The 18,709-nt window shown below is 43.4% G+C and overlaps 2 protein-coding genes across 4 annotated transcripts in view; one reads left to right on the top strand and one right to left on the bottom strand.

The window, feature by feature from the left end:
* Window positions 1-18,709, top strand: part of MCM9 (minichromosome maintenance 9 homologous recombination repair factor) — a 49,011-nt gene that overhangs the window by 16,473 nt on the left and 13,829 nt on the right. For all 3 annotated transcript variants that reach the window (XM_087774624.1, XM_087774625.1, XM_009460847.2), the window contains one exon: window positions 18,355-18,529. In XM_087774624.1, coding sequence (XP_087630750.1) covers window positions 18,355-18,529 — 175 coding nt within the window. The remainder of the gene's footprint in view (window positions 1-18,354; window positions 18,530-18,709) is intronic.
* On the bottom strand, window positions 4,412-15,921 carry ASF1A (anti-silencing function 1A histone chaperone). Its single transcript, XM_009460793.2, has 4 exons — window positions 15,487-15,921; window positions 11,768-11,883; window positions 7,157-7,333; window positions 4,412-4,844 (listed from the first exon to the last, which is right to left on the bottom strand). The coding sequence occupies exons 1-4, from the start codon at window positions 15,593-15,595 to the stop codon at window positions 4,632-4,634; spliced, it is 615 nt and encodes a 204-aa protein (XP_009459068.1). The 5' UTR covers window positions 15,596-15,921; the 3' UTR covers window positions 4,412-4,631.

Below are 18,709 nucleotides of genomic sequence, written 5' to 3' on the forward strand. Positions count from 1 at the left end.
ACAGGAAGGACTGCAGGAGCAACATCTTCGTCCTGTTGGTTGGAGGTTTCAGGTCTTACGTGCTTCTGGCATAATAAGTCCAGGCGGGCCTTCATCAGACTTTTTCGTCCTGCTGTTGAAATGGCAGGCATTTCAAGCAGTTGATTTTTGGATGGATATCCTATGTCTTCAGGATTCCCTTTACCATACCATAAAGCCCCTGCTTCTTCCTAGTTTGTATCAGTGTAGGTCTGCAACACCTTTCTAGTGAGATAGGACAAGCGGGAGGACCTCCTTGTGTTGAAAGGTAGGCCTCCTTATCTCATGGTCCAGGGGTGTTTTGGAGGGAGGCCCAAAAACTCCTTAAAAGTTCCTGATATTTCAGCCAGTTCTTAACGCTGCTGTTAACACGTAGCTGTTGTCTCTTACACCTGGTATAACACATCTCCTTCCTCCGATTTTCTCTGTCTGCAGGGAGGCCAGTCACATCCCTCGTGCCATGGACAGTGCCTCCAAGCCAGCATTACCGAAAGTTGGAAATGTTGAAGTGTATCCTCCCTCCATCCCCTCCTGAAAGGGTCTTTGCTTTCATAGATTCCGGATGCAAACCTGGGGTTTGCCTTTAACAAAACCTCCCTAGTGACTCCAGCTGGCTTTTCTTCCTTAAACATTCTTCTTTGCCTAGACCAAATATCAAGCAAAAATCCTTCCCCCTGTCTTCTGCAGCCCAGCTCTCATATCACACACTACAAGACCAGATCTTAAGAAGCAGAACTTTAACTGGAAACATAAATACAAACGGGAAGGCCTAGCACGAGTAGTCTCCCACACACTTGCCAGCCCTTGTAGGTAGTTGTCACTTTTGTTGCATCTTCCTAGTTGGCACTGTGCAGAGCCCTCCAGCTAGCAACAACAGGAACAATTAACCCATCGTTTCTGGACCAAACTTCTGTGGCTCTCAAAAAAATAAGAGAATCTGCAAACTTGCAGACCACTGTGCTGTGGATAAGGAGTAGGGTAGTTAAGTAAGTATGCGAAGGATCTCCTGCAGCTGCCCAGACAGAAGCCACAAGATTTAGTTAACTTTGCTCTTTTTCTGTCTCTGGTAAATGAGGATTTGCCGGGAGCGTACATGGTGTACATAAGGTGTTTTGGTTTTTTTCCTTTTTATTCCCTACCACCATTTTCAGATGGCAGTGGGCAATCTTTGTACAGCTGCAAGTGGCTAGCCTTCCAGAAAATCAGCAGTTGAGGCCCTACAAAGGAAAATAATGGACTGTCAGATCATCAGATTTGTCTTTGTGACTTTGTCACTCACATGTCAAGAATACAGATTCTCTGGTGATCTCTAAGCTACTGTGGTTACTGTAGCAAAGTTCTGAGTTTCTGCAGTCTTGAAGATTGGTAGTAAGGGTTGGCTTTTTCAGTGAAGCTTTGTAGAACCACTGGAGAGGTTAAATTTCACCAGCCTCCATTAAGATGGAGCTGGAGCCTTTTTGCCCGCTTCAAACTCAGAGTGTCATAGTAATCTAGACTGAAGGTGACATGAATAAATCACCACAACTGTAAGATGAAGGGAACAAGGTTTTTTTCAAGCTAGACATAAAAACCCCCACCCGTGTTTTTCATCCCTAATGTTACCTTGCCTGATCCGTTTACTTCTTTGTACATGAATAACCTCTGATAAATGTTGACAATCTTCTAATGGAATTGAGTCTATCTAGCTGAGGTAAAAATAGAGATGCATCACCAGTCCCGTCAATAGAAGCTGTAGCATTCCCTTGCATCTTGGTGGTCTCTGCAAGTGGAGGTTCGTGGGAAGGTGAACTCATCTTTGACCTTGAAATTGTAATGCTGTGCTGTCTGCACTAGCTGTCTGTATGTCGTGCGTACAGCCCTGCCGTTTCAAAACCTTCAGAGATCAGGGACAAGTATTTACAGAGATGCCTTATATGCACTGTATCTTTTAATACCACTAAGTTTGTGCTGTGATGTTGCCTGATGATCAAACCTGAAGCCTCTAGAGTACTGGAATTTGGTTTCTCAAATTCCGTATCTCTGGAATGTGATTTTGCCAGGAAATGTGATATCAGAAGACAGTGTGTACGCACTGCTCAGATCTGGACAAAGTTGTAGAAAACCTGAGAGGCATCCAGTCTCCCAAAAAGCATAGAAAGACTGTTTCTCTTGCAAAGATCATGAGGTGTTCTCATGAGGTATGGTTGCTCTTCTCCAGTTTTCACAAAGCACAGTAGGGTTCTTCTTTTTCCTGTAATTGGTGGGTCAGCTGCATGTAGGATGTGTTAGTGTATCAGGTAAGGTGGTGCCAAATTCTACTGCAGCATCATGCCATCCCATCTAGCTTGAAGCTTATTGCACCCGAGTTCACGTGCGCCGCTGACTTTTTTGCGTCTAAACAGAACAACAGATTTTCACTTTCTGATTTCTCAAAATTAATTGGTTTGCTGGGCAACATAGTTTTGCAGACTGTATTTTGTAGTTGATTCTGGAATAGCAGTAACAGAGTTTGCTTCCATCACTTTGTGGCATATGCTTCTAAGAAGCATTCATGCTGCTGATGGATGGATTCTGGTTACAGCTTGTACTTGATCGTGTTTTCAATTGAATCTTCAATAGGTGCAAGGGTTTGAAATACTACTACAGTAGCCTTAGCTCAAGGCAGACTTCATTAGCCTGCCAATCTTTCAGCAGATGACTAAGTTATTTACAAGCTTACATTTAAGAGATATTTTAAACAGATTTATAAACAGAACAATAAAATGCATGAAAACTCTCAAAATGTCACTGTAGACCTTAAAGTTGCAATATAATTGAAAATCAGAAGATCTTTCTTAAAAGTTCACATAACTTCAGCCCTCAAGTGAAGCAACTGCTGGTTTGGGGGACCAGTTCTTTGCATTAAGTCATACAGATATTAGAGTGTTAATATTTTTAAATTTCCAATCATCATTTTAAACAATTACAAAGAGATTTTCAAGAGCGCACATTGGAATTAGGGCTCCAAATATTAATGGACTTCATGAATTAATTCAGCTACCATATGTACTGCTGAGTTTCCATACAAGAAAGAAACACACGCATGTACATTCTTTTCTGATTTAAAAAAATATACATGTTAGAAATTAAGACAATTTCACTAATGATGTGGAAAGACAGAAGTGCTAACTGCCTGGGACATCTTCATCCCTATCAGAGAATGCAGGAAGAGAAGAGAAAGTATTCTATTTTTATTCAGAGCTATACTCTCAGTCATCATGTAACTTATCTTTTTTTAAGGGCCTGGAACCTACAAGGGTTCGCAGTTTGGGTGGTTACTAGTAATGAGCAGAACTACATTCATGTAATCTGACATGACAGATTAAAATTTTAAATGTACATATAGTCACAGCAAACATATAAGGCTGATGAGAATTGGAAGGAATAACTCAATTGTTAGTGTCATAACAACATCTTAAGTCTTTACACTTTACTGCCTAGGTCTTTTTATCTTCAAGGATGCCTCAGGTAATAGGGATGTCTCAGTGCAAGAGCTTCAGGGCAGGCAATGTATTCTTGAGTGTGTCATGCCTGCCACAACAGAGTTTGAATCTTGATTTATACCACTGCATAAGATTGCTTAAAAGAGTAGAGAGAAAACAGAAAAGTTTTATATTCCAGTTGTTTCAAAAAACTGAAAGAAAGCATCTTAATACCTTACTACTAGTTAAAAAGACTACAAGAATAAAGCATACCTGAAAATAAATGTACCAGCCCAGCAGTTGAACATAATAATCTTGCAGAAGAGCATTTTTTCGATATTCATGCTATTCCTTTTGAAGCTTAAATTTTCTAGTAATTGCTTTAATCCTTCCAGCCAATTGTGTGTGCTATTAGGGAGACTGAAAAAGGGTTCTTTGTTGAGATACCCACCCAAATTCACATGAAACGTTGTCCTTAGCAAACCACAGTTTGGCTAAACAGCAGCAGCAGGAGATTTAAAAAAAAAAAAAAAAAAAAATCCTAAAATCCAAGATAGCAGATGGTAAATCTCAAATTGCATGCTTTAAGTAACAAGTATGTGCCTTGAAAGGAAAAGAAGCTTGCACCTAAAATTATACTGTGCTGCCTGCTTTCACAGCAAGAGGACATTTTTGGACTTTTTTTTTTTTTTTTGAGATGCTTTTTTCTTTGCACTTCATCTAATGACAGTTTTGTTCTTAAGCTGCTGTTAAAGGGCACTTTATATTTGGCAATCTGGATATCAGAGATGAGGACATCGCATTATTCCTTCATTTTGCCTGCATGTTTTAACTTCCAGTTTTTTAGTTTTTCATAGTGCTTACAAAGTAAAGGGGGTGGGGGAAGAATATGTATGCTTTAATCAGGTTTGGTTTAGACCACACAGAATAACACATTAGAGAAAAAAAGGCAATTACTTAAAAATAGTTGTATTTATATTCCACAATTTGCTCAAATACTGGTTTGTTTGGTTTTTGGTTTTTTTTTTTTTTTTTTTATAAACTTTCTACAGGATGTTTTAAAACAAGTTCTTCACATTGCTTGTCAACTATGTACTTATGGAATTCAAGGGAAATAGTTCTGGTTGTTTTTACAGTTTAACACATGTACAGTACCAAAATGATGGTGGTTAGTCACATGCAGTCCATATGAGATTCTAACATAACATTTAATGAATTTTCTGATGTTGACCACCCCTTTGATGCTGAAGGTAATGCATCTGTAGAAAGCAGTGACTGTAGATTTGGGTTACTGCTCTCTGCATCTTCCAGTTTTTCAGTGTTGTCCTCCCAATTAATGTGGAATCTTGTGACTCTGGGATTAGATGCCAAAATATTCCTTTGAAGCTGGGAGAGAAGAAAAATATATGGATTATGTCATGTGTACATCTCAAACGGGACTTCACATGCATAGATTTTTTTTCCTTTTACTCCCCATAGCCTTGTATGCGTAAAACAATTTGTTTAAAAAGGTAACGTGAACCTATAGCTACTGTCTATGGATCAGAAACATGCTTACAGAAACACACCACTTGTTCATTTACTCTAATATCCTACTCAGCAAAATAACTGCTTTCTTGAGAGGATGGTTTTAACTATTCCATTCAAGGCTGTACGAGAACTCTGCAAGTGAAGTGCAAGTGTTTACTATTTTAGCCAGCTTTTAGCAAAGTAAATGACTACCCCCACAAAGATTTTGCAAATGACCGTACTTCATAAAATTTTGCATCAACTTTATGGTGTTTGCAATAATTGTATCAATTCCATCAGCTATCTGTCTTCACTTAAGAGTACAACCTTTCCTTAAATTAAATTACCATGCTTTAGATTAAAACGCAGTTAGTGAAATCAATTTATCTACTAAAGTTTTAAAATAAAAACATTACTTAGATTTGGAAGATACTAATATTGTGGCAGTGGACATGCGTAGACATTAGCCATACATTTTATTCTCATGGCTGGCCTTCACTTTCCTTTGAAAACATGTTGTACTTGTTTACATATGCAGCAAAAAAAAATGCTCACTTTCCTTAATCTTTAACTATATATTATCCTGAAAATGGTGAACTCTGGAGGATGGCAACTTACCACCACTGGCCACTCATTATGAGAGTTAAAACTGATCACAGGAAAAGTTTTCTTTGATAGCAATGCTGATTTTATTCTCCAAGGAAGTGCACTCTCATTAAGTATTTCCCAGCCCCTTATGCAAACTAACAGGACCATTTCTTTTTTTGAACGTAGTAGGGTCTATTACCCATCAATTGCAATTCAATGTGTTTAATAACCTTCTATTCTACTTGTATGTTTAAATTCTATCATGAAGTCACATTAAGGACTTCTTATACAAATACATGATAGCTTTTGCTGTTCTTTTTCATAGAAGCAGAGCTATCTTTTTACATAAGTAAATCAAGAGAATTAAGACAAGTAGTTCTAGGCATTTCTAAATTCAAGTGCTTAAAGGAAGTCAACATTCTGGCATTTGCATCCAAAATAACAAATAAGTATACGATTTAAATGAAAGAAAAAAAGAAAGGAACAGATTATAAGTTTAAGAATCCTCAAAATTAACAGTAATTTCAAATTTCGAGAACATACTGAGTATCTGATCCCTGAAAATTAAGCACAGAAAATCATTAGCAACTTTTAAAAACCAATTTACATACCAATTCAGTTTAGTTACATTTGAGGATCAGTTTCAGGGACTATGGGGATTATCTCTGCACTAGTCATTACAGTACATGCATTATCCCATTCATTTCTTCATATATCCAGTCATATAATTCATGCAAACTTAAGAAATAACAAAATTTTCACCATCACACAACTTTGGAACATAAGTGTGTACACACGGACATCAGCTTTCATAAAGAGATAACCCAACTGCACAAAATCTTCCATGAAAACAAGCCCGGATGCTGTATAGAACCTTGTTGGTTTGTACAGAGTCTGCCTGGGTAGAGTACTTCACAGGATTTTGACTAGTTTTTAATGTTTAATTGATCCTTCTCCTCAAGGTATTAAGTTCCAAATAATTCTATTTCACATCATCTTTTAATTCTAGTCCTGGTTTAATTTTTACCATGAAGGATATATATATTTTTTAAACTTAATCTGTATACTTCCTTCATCAAGTTGTCCATTGATCAGATAATCATCCAACTAGCTCTTACCAGGTTACCCATCTTCTCTCCTTTTATACGTAGCTTGTTATTCCGTTTGTTTGTTACTGTTTTGCAGAAACTGCAGCTCTAACACTAGAACAGCTGGATGATGACTATGTTAAATTAATACTTAAAACTTAGTTCCAGGTTGACTGTCCTAGAAAAAACATTATTCTGTTTTTTTTTCTGGAGAACAGAGCCACTTTGTCAACAGTGGTGCAGGTAGAGGGAACCCAATGCTTTATTTCAACAGTCAGTGTAAATAATAATGATGTCCAGCTCAGGCTTCAAGCTGGTGGAAACTGTTGCAGGTTTCTCAATGTTCTCCAAATTTATGGCAACTACAGGGCTCTTCTCCCCCTAAGTCTTTTCCATTATTTGATGCCTTGTTCTGTGCACTTTATGGAATCACTTAGGGTTTGGGTTTGTTTCTTAAAAACCTCTTTCTATAAGCATACCTTTGATATATGACTAGAACAAAATATGCCTTACCTTAGAAAAATCTGGCTTTACTGGTGGATTCTCTCTCAGTTCTGTTTCGGTATATTCATTGTTTACATAGTAGCCGACTCTAATAAATTCTTGACCTCGATAGGTGCATGTAATTAGCACAACTGTTACACCTACTGCATCTGCATCTGGAATAAGCCCTGGGTTAGGTGCATCAGCCTAAATGTGAAAGGGAAAGATGGATTAAAATAAAATTGATACCACATGCTTATCTAGCAGGGGAATCTTAAGTAGTATGTCTTAGCAGCTGAGTAGTGACTGTACTTAAAATTGTTCTTCAGGTTAACCAGAATATACACCTGCTTTCACAACAACATCAACCCTGAATTTAGGATATTATCCTCTAGAGACAGAATTACCTAGAATACAGTAGTATTGTGTGCTGACATTTCTCATGGGTGATTAGACAGCTTTAATCCAAAACTGCTTTTAAATACATGATCAGCTGAACTGTTGTTCGAGCAAGTGTGTAACGTCCCTGCAATTCTACAGTGCCATTGTTCTCCAGCCCATCTTGGTAATTCAGTATTTTTTTTTTTTTTTGTATCTCAGTAGTTGAATTGGTCTGTATGTGTGTTTTTAACAAGACTAAACCCTTAAAAATAGAGACTGCAATTTATACTTCAGCAAGAAGAGCAGGGACAGGCTACAGTGAGCTTTCAGCTGTTCCACAGATTTCTAGGAAAGGAATAAACTACCCTTGCCTCCTTCCACATGCCTACGTCTGTTGAAATGTACACAGTTAAATGCATGCTGGGGTTGGACTAAATGATCTTTGAAGGTCCCTTCCAACCCAAACCATTCTATGTTTCTATGTTTCCATCATCAATCTAAGACATCTGACATATTTTCAGCCAGGATGCAATCCTAATTAATAGACAACTCTTATAATCTTCTTCCATGTCCTTACTTACCATAGCTCTGCAGTTATTAATAATCAATAAAACTTGACTTGCAAGATGTGGCTCACATCAGTCCCTTAAAATGCTACCTAACTACACATTTATTGATGAAATGTGATGCCTCATCCTGCATTTAAAGGATTTAAAGTAACAGCAATCTAAGCATAAATGAAATGGCTTCATTTGTACAATTTTACATGAAGATCTGAAGCCCAGAATGAGCACCTGTGTTGTGAGTACAAGTTGGTATTCACAAGGTCTGTTAGAACGGTTCAGGTGCAACAAATCTTGCCTTAAGACAGAGGACAAATGGCATTAATTCCTGCTGTCCCTCTGATCCCTGCTTTTCTGTAGTATTTATATGCTCCAGCCCTGTGAAATTTGGGAGCTAGTGGTCATGCATCATTGGCTTCTGCTCTTTGCTACTTCAATTCTAAGCCTTCAAACCAGTCTAGCTTTTTATAAGAAGCTGTAGGCACTTTGCCGAAGAATTAGATGAGTCAGACCTCTCAGGTACAAATACACCCGGGAATCAGGTAGAACACAATTTCCTCCAGCCCTGAAGGGAGCAGAAAATGACCAAATGGCTTTACAACTTGCATAGGGGAATGGAAAAGATGACCAAGGAATAGGACAAGTGTAGAAGCTTGAAGAAATCTTAAGAACTGCCAATACAGATGAAATCACTAATTCAGTAGTCTTGTTCTAACAGTGCCCAGGACCACGTGATTACTTTAAATTCCACAGTGGGCAGTTATAGAATAGTACGTTGCAAAAGGACACTGTTCCATTTAATCCCCCATGAAACTCAACTCACACCTTGATGTGGTAATTTAGTTCTTCCAGGCTCCCGTTGTCATTTTGTGTCCTGTAATATCCTATGATACAGTTGTGAAGCCAAGGAAATACTCTGTTTTAATCCTATTTAACTCTCAAGCATTGTTTTGCTGAGTGGAAAAGACACTGAACACTGTTTAAAAAAACCTGTTTTCTCAAATTTTGAACTTCCTGCCTTGGATGTCAAACCTCTTAATTGACCAGGAAACACATGATCATACACAGGTGGAATTAAAAAAGAAAAGCTTGGTATGACCAACTGATAAGTGAGCAGTTGCAAATAGATATTTTGGTAGGCAAAAAGAGGCAGTAGGATTGACTTGTGCATGAAAAATCACTGTCTTGGTATGCAATTCTTATGCTAGAAATTACTTAAGAGTTCTATGAAATCACTCAATGTATATGTTGTCTTGAATTATCTTGCTTTTCCACGATACATTTATTCACATAGCTATTACTGCAGAGGAGCTAAATTAGTGTAAGGTCATATTCCCACTTAAAGAGAGTAAATTATTTATGTACTTATATTGTCAGAACGAAGTTTCTGTGAATTTATTACAAGTCCCCAAGCGCATAGAGAAAAAGAATCAGGTTTCACTACTTATATCTTGGTACTTAGATCCGAATAGGCCAAGCTGTGGGCCCTTTAGTATTAAAATCTTTTAAAATGTTTTTGTTCTTTTGGGGTTTGGGGTTTTTTTGGTTTTGTTTTTGTTTTTTAAAAAAAAAGGCTAATAGGCTGATTGTGTAAGTCTGAAGAGCACAATAGTTTTTCGTCTTTCTGTATATAAGGCTGACTTCCCAACCTGACACAGCTTCCTTTCAACAAAGGCAGTTTTACCATCCTTGGTATTTTATCTGTGTGGTACTCCATTGTACTTGCCGTTTCAGCCATGTTCCTATTTGGAAAAATCTACAGCATCTTATTAGCTGAAAATTTTATACACCTCCACAAAGGTCCTTTCCTTGTGCTGTCCCTAGTGAAGACAATCTCTTTTCTTTATATTATATGCCTCCTGCAGTTCTGCGCTTTGCCCCATTCTGGCCTTCCCTTGCTAGTTCTCTCCATCTCCCAGGCTGCTTCAGTTTGGTGAATAAAGCAGCTTCAGTCATCAGCAAAGGCTTATTGCAGCACTTTCGTTTTTGGTGGTCTCCTGTGTACACATTAGCTGAGTCCTACCCTCACGCAAAATCCAGTGCTTTTGAAGTCTAATATACTGAGACCAACAGTACTTCCATAAGAAATAAAAGGGATCCTTTATTATAACACAGAAGGAGTACTTACTCTCTTACAGGACCTATTCCAATCTAAGCAAAATGTCTACATATCTACTCCTAATTTAGCTGGAGTATCATTTATAACTGGGATACAATCGATGAGTCCATCCTACAGAAACTGCAAGGCCAGTAAATTTAATTTTCAAGGCTCTCCTAATCATACAGCCAAAACGTGCCTCTTTAGGCACCTGCCTCCTACTCCTTCCCATCATCATCAACAATGAATCTTCGTAACTTAATTGAGAACAGTGCATCTTTTAAATAAGACATGTAAATGCCAGCTGATTTCTCTGGATGTAGTGCTACCAAGGTAGCCCCTTTGAGGGCAACAGAGGATCACCTATTTCTGACCAATTAATGCCATAAGCTATAATAGCTTGATAACGGAAGAACTGTTAATAAATGATGCATTTGTTACACATCTGCTTTATTTGTAGTGGGGAAAAACTAGGCCCAGCTCCAAAACCAAACAGAAATGTTTCAAGACTGATTTGCATGTATGTGGTTGATAAATGTAACCTCCAGCCTAACCCTATTCCTTTAGCCTGTCCTGTAAGAAAAAAAAGTTTCCTGGAACTTACAGGATTAATCAAGATGCCTCACAAATGTTGATACTATTTTTAAAAAGTTACAGTAACTGTGAGAAATAAGAAAGTGTATTCATTAGCACTTTTTTTTTTAATGCTCATACTCCAGCATGCATTTGCCATTAAATCATTAAGTGAATTTATAGTATTTGGGAAAGTAGCATGGTTCTTGTACAATAAGCTGTACTCAGTTTCAATCTGATCTTTCTGCTGATGGATTTTCCTCTCAGTTCACAAGAGAAATACTAGTATTTGATAAATATAGAACAAAAGTGAGCTAAATCATAGTTTTGATTAAAAAAACGAAAACAAACTTCCATAAGAATTTATGCAAGTCTGCTTTAGTTTTTTCCCTTCTCGCTGACTTAAAATGGAAATGAGAACAGGCTAGTCTTAGTGCTGCTCTTTCCCCATCTTCCTTCCCTTCATTAGTCCTTCTTAACAACTTTTGGCTTTAACAGCAGTATTTTATAGGACTGTCACATGCTCCAGAGTTTGCTGGACAGTCTTGATCCACACACTTGTGTCCCAAACACCTGCTACCTACCATTGGAATTCTGTCTTATTTTACAAATTGCTATATTTTGTTGTGATTTAGCACGCTTAGCCAAACATCATGGTTGAACATTTATCCTACCCAACAGAAGTGAACTCTGGCTGAGTTTTACAATGAATTTTTGGCCTGATCTTCTGAAGATGTTGTCTACATTAACCTAGTGCTCCTGATCGTCTGAAACTGCCACCAACTGCAGTAGAGTTAAGCCTGATGGTACTAGTGTAAACCAGGTAACTGGCACTCTTGATTACTGAGTGATCTAGAATATATTTATAAACCAGACTGGTCAAAATTATCAGTAGCTACAGGAACAGTGCTTACATCACTGTCTCTAATTATTGATACCACAAGTAAAAATACTACCATGGAAATAGCAGGGCCAAGAAATATCAGCTCATGAACAAACTTTAAGACACAGTTAAATCAAACTTACCTGAAAGACAAACATGTGTCTGCCCGCAGGAACAGGTCCTACTAAAACAGAGTCCAACACCTGATCATACTCTTCACTTTCAGCTGAACCCACATAAATTATTTTCCATTCCAAATCTACAGCAAAACAAAAATCAAAAAACCAAACATTATTTATCATTACAGTTAAGGTACTTCCACTCTTGCCTATCTACAGTTTTGCATAGCCTAAAATGGCTTCTTTTGCAACAGGCCTAAAGGAATAAGGACTTGTCTTCATTGGGGAAATTTATCAATGCCTGCCCCAGTCCTCATGAACCAGACCATCCCGCCATCTCTCTCCAGTCAGTCAGTACCACAGGAATCCCTCTATTTTCATAGTCAGGTTAATTTTCAGATTTTATACAGAGGACAGGGCCCACGTGCTTGTTGACAGCTGTGTTCAGCATTTTCTCAAAGTCTGTCGGAATGGCAGCAGCACAGGGATGATGCCTATATACACCTATAACGCATTGCATGCCTTGAATACTGACTCACCTCCCCAAAAGAAATTGCCACCTTCCATATATACACCTCACAGCTTAAATTATACAGATCGTGGAAGGTAGTTAATTGAATAATAAAACCCATTCCATAAGCACCAGGCATACTAACTGTATGCCCCCATTCCTTCAGATGTAACTTGTGTAACCTGAGAAGTATGTGAAATTGTGATAGCATGATTAGATCATATTCTCATCGAAGATATTGGTGCTTGGATTTTATCCACATCCTGAAATGAAATTACAGGCAAAAAAAAAATTTAAGTATAGCATTTTGCTTCTTAAAATAATGCACCAAACACTTCTTACAATTCAGATTTTTCTAACTCACCCTCTCCACCACAGGTGTTTGAAAGTTGAAACTGCAAATTAGCACACATTAGCTCTTCCTGGGCCAGCTTTTCACTTTTGCTTTTTGATTCAAAAACACATGCATAAATACACATATGGAACTAACCTTAAAAGACAGATTTTTGTTTTTTTAAACAGGAGGGAAAAAAAGATCACCATTACGGAAAACTATGACTAACACTTTTTTTTTTTTTTATGAAACTGTTGCTTCAAAACTGTACCTTGAAAACTTACATGGTGTATTTCCTAGTTTTTTCCTTATGAACAATGCCCTGATTGTCTATGCGAAAGCACAAACCTGTACCCTATTACATTTACTTTATTACTATGCTCTGCAAAATCCACTTTAACAGAACTTGGCTGCTTTAGGATGGCAACTCTCTTTCCTCATTAATGAATTCTTCTTGCTTATTATGTTTAACATCAATGCAGGTTTTGGGGGTGTAAATAACATAATTAACAGGGCTTGGGAAGGGATTTTACTCCTCTGTACAGCACAGCACAACTGGCCAGGTACTATATCAGAGGTTTTATTTACCTTTTCAGCATGTAGTGCTAGGTACTGCCAGTACTGCAGGCTACTCATCCAGGACAATTAAGGACTTCTTTTGTCAGCATCTGTGCTATTTACCACGTACAAGAAATGAGGACTTTTAGACTAAACTACTTAAGATTATCACACCATCCTGTGCCTTTATTCTAGGCAAACAGTATAAAGTTCATTCTAAACCAGTAGTATTTAGTACTAAAAAAATGGGACTTTTTAAACTTAACTTTTAAATTATACATTTAATAGGTTGATTCAAATGCTGTTTAGGTATCTTGAATACAGAGAAGCAACCCTTAAAAAAAAAGGGGGGGGGGGCTGGAGTTAATGAATTTAATTTTAAGATCAGTGGTGCACAGGACTGGCTGAAAACAGCACAGTAAATAGATATATTAGCATGTGAAAGTTAAGGCAATGACAGCAAATTTTTCATCAAGTATAGAAAGGCTATGTTTAATCTTATTTTTAAATGTGAAAGATAGCAGTGCTCATCCTGAATTTATCCGGTAGTCTTAACTTTCATTTACGTGGGGGAAGAGAACCGAGAATTCTGCATTAGACCATCTATAATTCTTCTCATCCCGATTGTCTGGGATTAACTCTAATGTAAATCCAGAGAGTGAGGAGCACATCACACACAGCTGTGCACAACTGGAAGGAAAGGCATAACGCCTTGTGCCGAGCCCCTACGACAGGCACCGCCACCTGCCACGGCGGCTGCCGTCGAGGGGCCTGATGCTGTATCTCAGATGAGGCCAGACTGCCTAGAGACATCCAGTCAGCAACCTGGAGAGGGGCAGGGAGCACACCCTGCTGCGGGCAGCTCCAGCTAAGGCGTCGGTCAGTTGGAAGAGGGCAGGAGAGCAGCGGCAGAGGCCTAGAGGAAATCCCAGGCGCAGACCAGACTTCCTCTGAAGTTCCCGCCAGCGCGGCCGCACCTCCCAGCGGCACCGGAGCGGAGCACGCTGTCACCAGGCGCAAGTAAAAGCTGCTACAGAAGCAGGCAGGGTGAGGCAAGTTTAACCGCAGCGACAGAGAGAGCCCGCCAGGCGTTATCACCCGCCAACTCCCGTTTTCCTTTTGCCTTCCCTCGCCCCGCAGGCCGCCGGGGCTCCCGGGCGAGCAGACGGCGCTGGTCTCCGCCGGGGCACGGACCCCGCCGGGGGCCAGGCGGCCGTGCTCTTGTGCTCTCAGCCAGCCCCGGCCGAGCGGGCTCCTCACTCGCACGGCTGCCGGCCGGCAGGAGCGCCCCGCTTCCCCTCCCGGCCCGCCGCCGCCTGTCCTCGCCCCGAGCCGCGGCGTTCAAAACTCCCGCCCGAAGGGCGACGCGCGGCCTCTCGGGGCGACTCCCGCAGAGAGCCGCGGCGCGGCCTGCCGGCGCCCCGACGGGCGGCGCTGCGGAGCGCCGCCGAGGCGAAGGCGGTTCGCGGCCCGCCCGGCTGAGGGGAAGGCGGGAGCCCGCCGGCGGCGCGGCGCGCCCCTCGGCTGGGACCGCGGCCGGCGCCCTGGCCTCAGGCGGGGGGTCCCCGCGGGGCGGCTGCAGGCCGGCGCCGCCCCCCGCTCTGGCGGCAGCCGGTAACTTTCGAGTGACTTCCAAAAATAGTGGCTGGCGGCCGGCCCCCTCCCCCACCGGCAGGGCTCCCGCAGCCAACGCGCCGCGCCGCGCCGTGCCCTGCCGCCGGCCCCGCGCGCCCACCGCGCCGCGGCAGCCAGCTGCCGGCCCCGGGGGCGAGCCCGGCCGCCCCGGCCTCCCACGGCGATTTTTTTTTTTTTTTAAAGTATTAAAATGGAGCACGAGGCCAACGAAACGCCGGCCGCGGAGCGTCTTCCGCGCTCCGAGTAACGCCGGGGGTGGGGGGGGCAGGGGCGCCGGCCGCGCAACGGCCCCCCCCGGCCGCGGGGATGCGCGGCAGCCGAGCCCGGTTAACCCTCTCCTCTCGCGCTCCCCCCCACGCACACACAAAGCTGGCAACATGGCTACCACCACTCAAACAAGTTCCTCGCAACTTGAAGCTCGCCTCGCCTCGCCGATGGCGCGGCGCGGCGGGGAGAGGCGGCCCCGGCTCGGCGGCCAGGGCAGGCAGGCGAACGCCGCCAACTTTCCCCGCCGGGCCCGGGGAGAGCGGTTTTCCGCCGGGGGCTCGGGCGCCGGCGAGCACATCCCTTCGCCTCGGCACGGCGATGCGGCGAAGGAGAAACTGTTAAATTGTAGGAGGAGGCCTATGCAAAGTTTAAGCCTTAAACCCCCTGAAACTGAGAGCCCGGGGTTACAAAACGCGCATCGGGAAAACATCTACTCACCTTCCGACAGGTCCTCTATGCACTCAAATGTGATTTCGAATTGGAAAGGATTGTAGAAAGGAGAAGGATTATCCAACACCACTACATTGTTCACCTGAACCTTTGCCATATTTTGAAAAAAACACAAACAATAGGAAGAGCGTGTTAACGCAGCACAATAAAGTCCAGTGTGTTGGTTTGCTGCGACGCACAAGCCCCCGTGCCAGTGTCTGAGCGAGGCTGCAGAGCTGCGACTTGCAGAAACTTTTTCTTCCCCCTTTTATTTACACCAGGAGCACTCCACACTGTTTGCAGCTTTCCTATTTCACTAAACTACAGCCCATTCTGCCCTGCTCGCCGCCAGCGCCCGCCCGGATTGGCCGCACGCCGGCCTAGGGCCCTCCTCCCCGAGCGCGGCCGCCGAGCGGCAGCAAGATGGGCTCCGCCGCTCCCGCTCGGCCCTCGGCGCCTCGCCGCGGCGCCCCCGCCCGGCCCGCGGCGGAAACGGCCTGCCAACGGCCGCGCCGCGCCGAGCGGGGCGGGGCGGGGCCGAGCCCGGCCGGGCGGAGCCGGGGCGGGCGGCGGCCCAGCGGAGGCGCCCGCCCCGGCCGGCTTCGCCCCCCCGCGCCCCTGGGGCTCCGCCATGTGCCGTGGGGGTTTCTTTAGGCCCCCCCCCCCCCCCCCCCGCTTTTCTCTGCCCAGAGGTGGCCGGGGCGATGCAGTGAGGTGGCCTCGCTGGGGCTGGGTGCTGATGGGGTCCCGGGTGTCAGGGCCACCCCGGCTCGGGGCCGTGGGGCTGCGCGGGGGCCATCAGCTTGCAAGAGGCCAACCTCGCAGGGGAGCCGCGCCGGCCTGGTCAGCCCCGCAGCGCCCAGCTCTTGGCCAAAGGCGGTGTGCCGGGAGGCGGCGTCCCAGGGAGCCCAGCTGGCACCTGGCTCACTGGGGTGCTCCCAGAATAAAGGGATGTTGCTGGCGGGGTGCTGGGCGCCCCGGGTGCGGACGGGCTGTCTGCACAGGGCTGAGATTTGCCACGAATTCACCTCGCTACTGCTAGAGAGGTCCACCTTCAGAGGGGCTGTGGAGGGATCGGAGAGTGTCTTTTACGCAGCCATGCTGTCAAGAAGCCATCCCATTCCTATATTTGTAACAAAGGGCTTGGGTAACTTCATAAACTGTGAAACAACACGTATCCCTGTGCAGCAGCAGGAAGCCCAGAGAGGAGGCCATCTTGCGTGGCAGCAGGAGGCCCGTAGAGGAAGCCATCTTGTGGCTGCTACACACAAGGGACAGGGAGGAGTGAGATGCCGCTGTAGCACCAGTTTCCATGCCTCCTGCCTCTGTGGGGGCCGGGGTGTGGGCTGGGGAGAGCAGAAAGTGCTCAGGGCTTTGCGCGGGACGGGGGGGGGGGGACGGACAGTGAGTTGTGTACCCTCACCACAAGAGGAGATTCTGTGTGGAAATAAATACACAGCCAGGCTCTAGTAACGTCTATAGGGAGCCCTTGAATGCGGTGGAATATGCACAGCAGGAAGGCATGTAGGAGCCATCTTCCCACCTGCGTGGAAAGGCCGAGCCCTGCTGGCCGGAGCAGAGTGCTGCCAGATCTGCAGTGGGCGAGAGCGCAGCGCTGAGGCACGGAGGCCCTTGGCCTTCAGCAAATCTCCAAGCCCGTGCAAGGTCTGGGAAGTAGATGACAGTTTCAGTTTGTATTTACAAAGAAATGTCATCGTCTGATACTTGCTCGCTCTGCTTTTTAATAGCATTCTCCATATGTCTGGCACAAGGCTAGAGGTGATTTTGCTTTTTTATAATTCTGCTATATGATTGACTGCCCAAGTTGTTCCGTGCAGAGTCCAGGAAACCAGGAAAGATTGGACACAATGGAAGAGATTCCTCACAACAGGCTGAAGTACACATTATGTTATCAGGAAACATATACTTCAAATAACTTTTTGCTGACTGGGAATAAATGGCTACTGTGGTGGGCTGCGCAGCAATGAGAAGGCCTCAGCAGCCTCTCCTTCCTGAATCAAGGGAAGTTGCAGGATTCTTGGGCAGGTTTTGGCATAGCATTCCAGGAGATTTTAGGCTGGTCACAGCTTGTCAACTACTAGGATATTTTGAGCTGAGCACTGGAGTGAAAAAGGAGGGCTAAAGCTAGAGAAGAAGCTGGGAAACAGGGAATAGAAGGTTTGAAAGGAGCTGCCCATACTTGATACTGAGTGGCCATTTTCACAGTTGTGGAGTTTCTGACCTGCCATGCTCCCAGTGGTGTATTGTGTAGATTTACTGATCCTTGCTGGGTACTTTTTTCCCATTTCATCCTTGGGCATCTTTGAATTTTCATTTTTGTTTAATGCTTAGAGGAACCCAAAATCTCATGAAGGAATTTAATTGCCTTAGTTTAAATTCGTCTCCACTTCCTGAGGCCAGGAGTTAAAAGACACTTGAAATAATATTTTTTCCAAACTTTGTTTTGCAGCTCCAAAATATTTGTCTGCTTTAGTAGTTCATGGGAGGAGGAGCTGACTGGGTCCATTCCATAATTTTGCAATCGTTGCATTTGCCCTAATTTTCAATTTGATCTGGCAGATTTAGTCTTCTTACCCTAATCTCTTTTGTTCAATTAACAAAGTCCTAAACCAAGTCATTATCAAACATAGGAAGCTTAACAGAATGCTCCACAGATCCAGGCTAACCCGCTGAATGCTAGTGGGATTTCTTACCAGTAGGTGTAAAGCGCGTTACATGGCAGAGGTATGTGGTGGAGCTAGCCTGCTGTTTTGCCTTCTGTCCGTGGCACAGGCCAGTGTGCCAGGTCCCGTTCTTTCACTCGAGTGCACTCCTGCATTTTAAGGAAAAGACTGACTGAAGTAATTGATTCTTCAGGTTTGACAGTGACTGCTGTGAAGGACTTTGGGGAGTGGAACTTGGAAGCTGGAGCACTGGTGCTTGCAGATGGAGGCCTTTGTTGCATTGATGAGTTCAATAGTATCAAAGAACATGACAGAACTAGTATCCATGAAGCAATGGAGCAACAAACCATCAGTGTTGCAAAGGCAGGGTAAGTGGCATGTTAACATATGTGATAAACCAACATGTTTCTCTTGTACTTGCAGGTTGGAGGGAGGTTTGTCATGCTGATTGAATATATCTGTTTTCTTTGTTGTACTTAATAGTTTTGTTCTTAGCAGTATTCTTAAACTGGACGAGTCGGCATTTCAAAGGACAGTGCACTGAACCA

Source organism: Nipponia nippon, unplaced genomic scaffold (genome assembly GCF_047370975.1).
Source record: "Nipponia nippon isolate SJK-2023a ecotype South Korea unplaced genomic scaffold, ASM4737097v1 scaffold_4, whole genome shotgun sequence".
Classification (NCBI taxonomy): Eukaryota; Metazoa; Chordata; class Aves; order Pelecaniformes; family Threskiornithidae; genus Nipponia; species Nipponia nippon.

Excerpts from the sequence above, each read along its gene's own strand:
- ASF1A (XM_009460793.2), bottom strand. The coding sequence starts at position 15,595 with ATGGCAAAGGTTCAGGTGAACAATGTAGTGGTGTTGGATAATCCTTCT. Across the intron at positions 7,334-11,767 it reads GACACATGTTTGTCTTTCAG|GCTGATGCACCTAACCCAGG; the intron begins GTAAGTTTGATT and ends TTTCACATTTAG. Across the intron at positions 4,845-7,156 it reads TAAAGCCAGATTTTTCTAAG|CTTCAAAGGAATATTTTGGC; the intron begins GTAAGGCATATT and ends CTTCTCTCCCAG.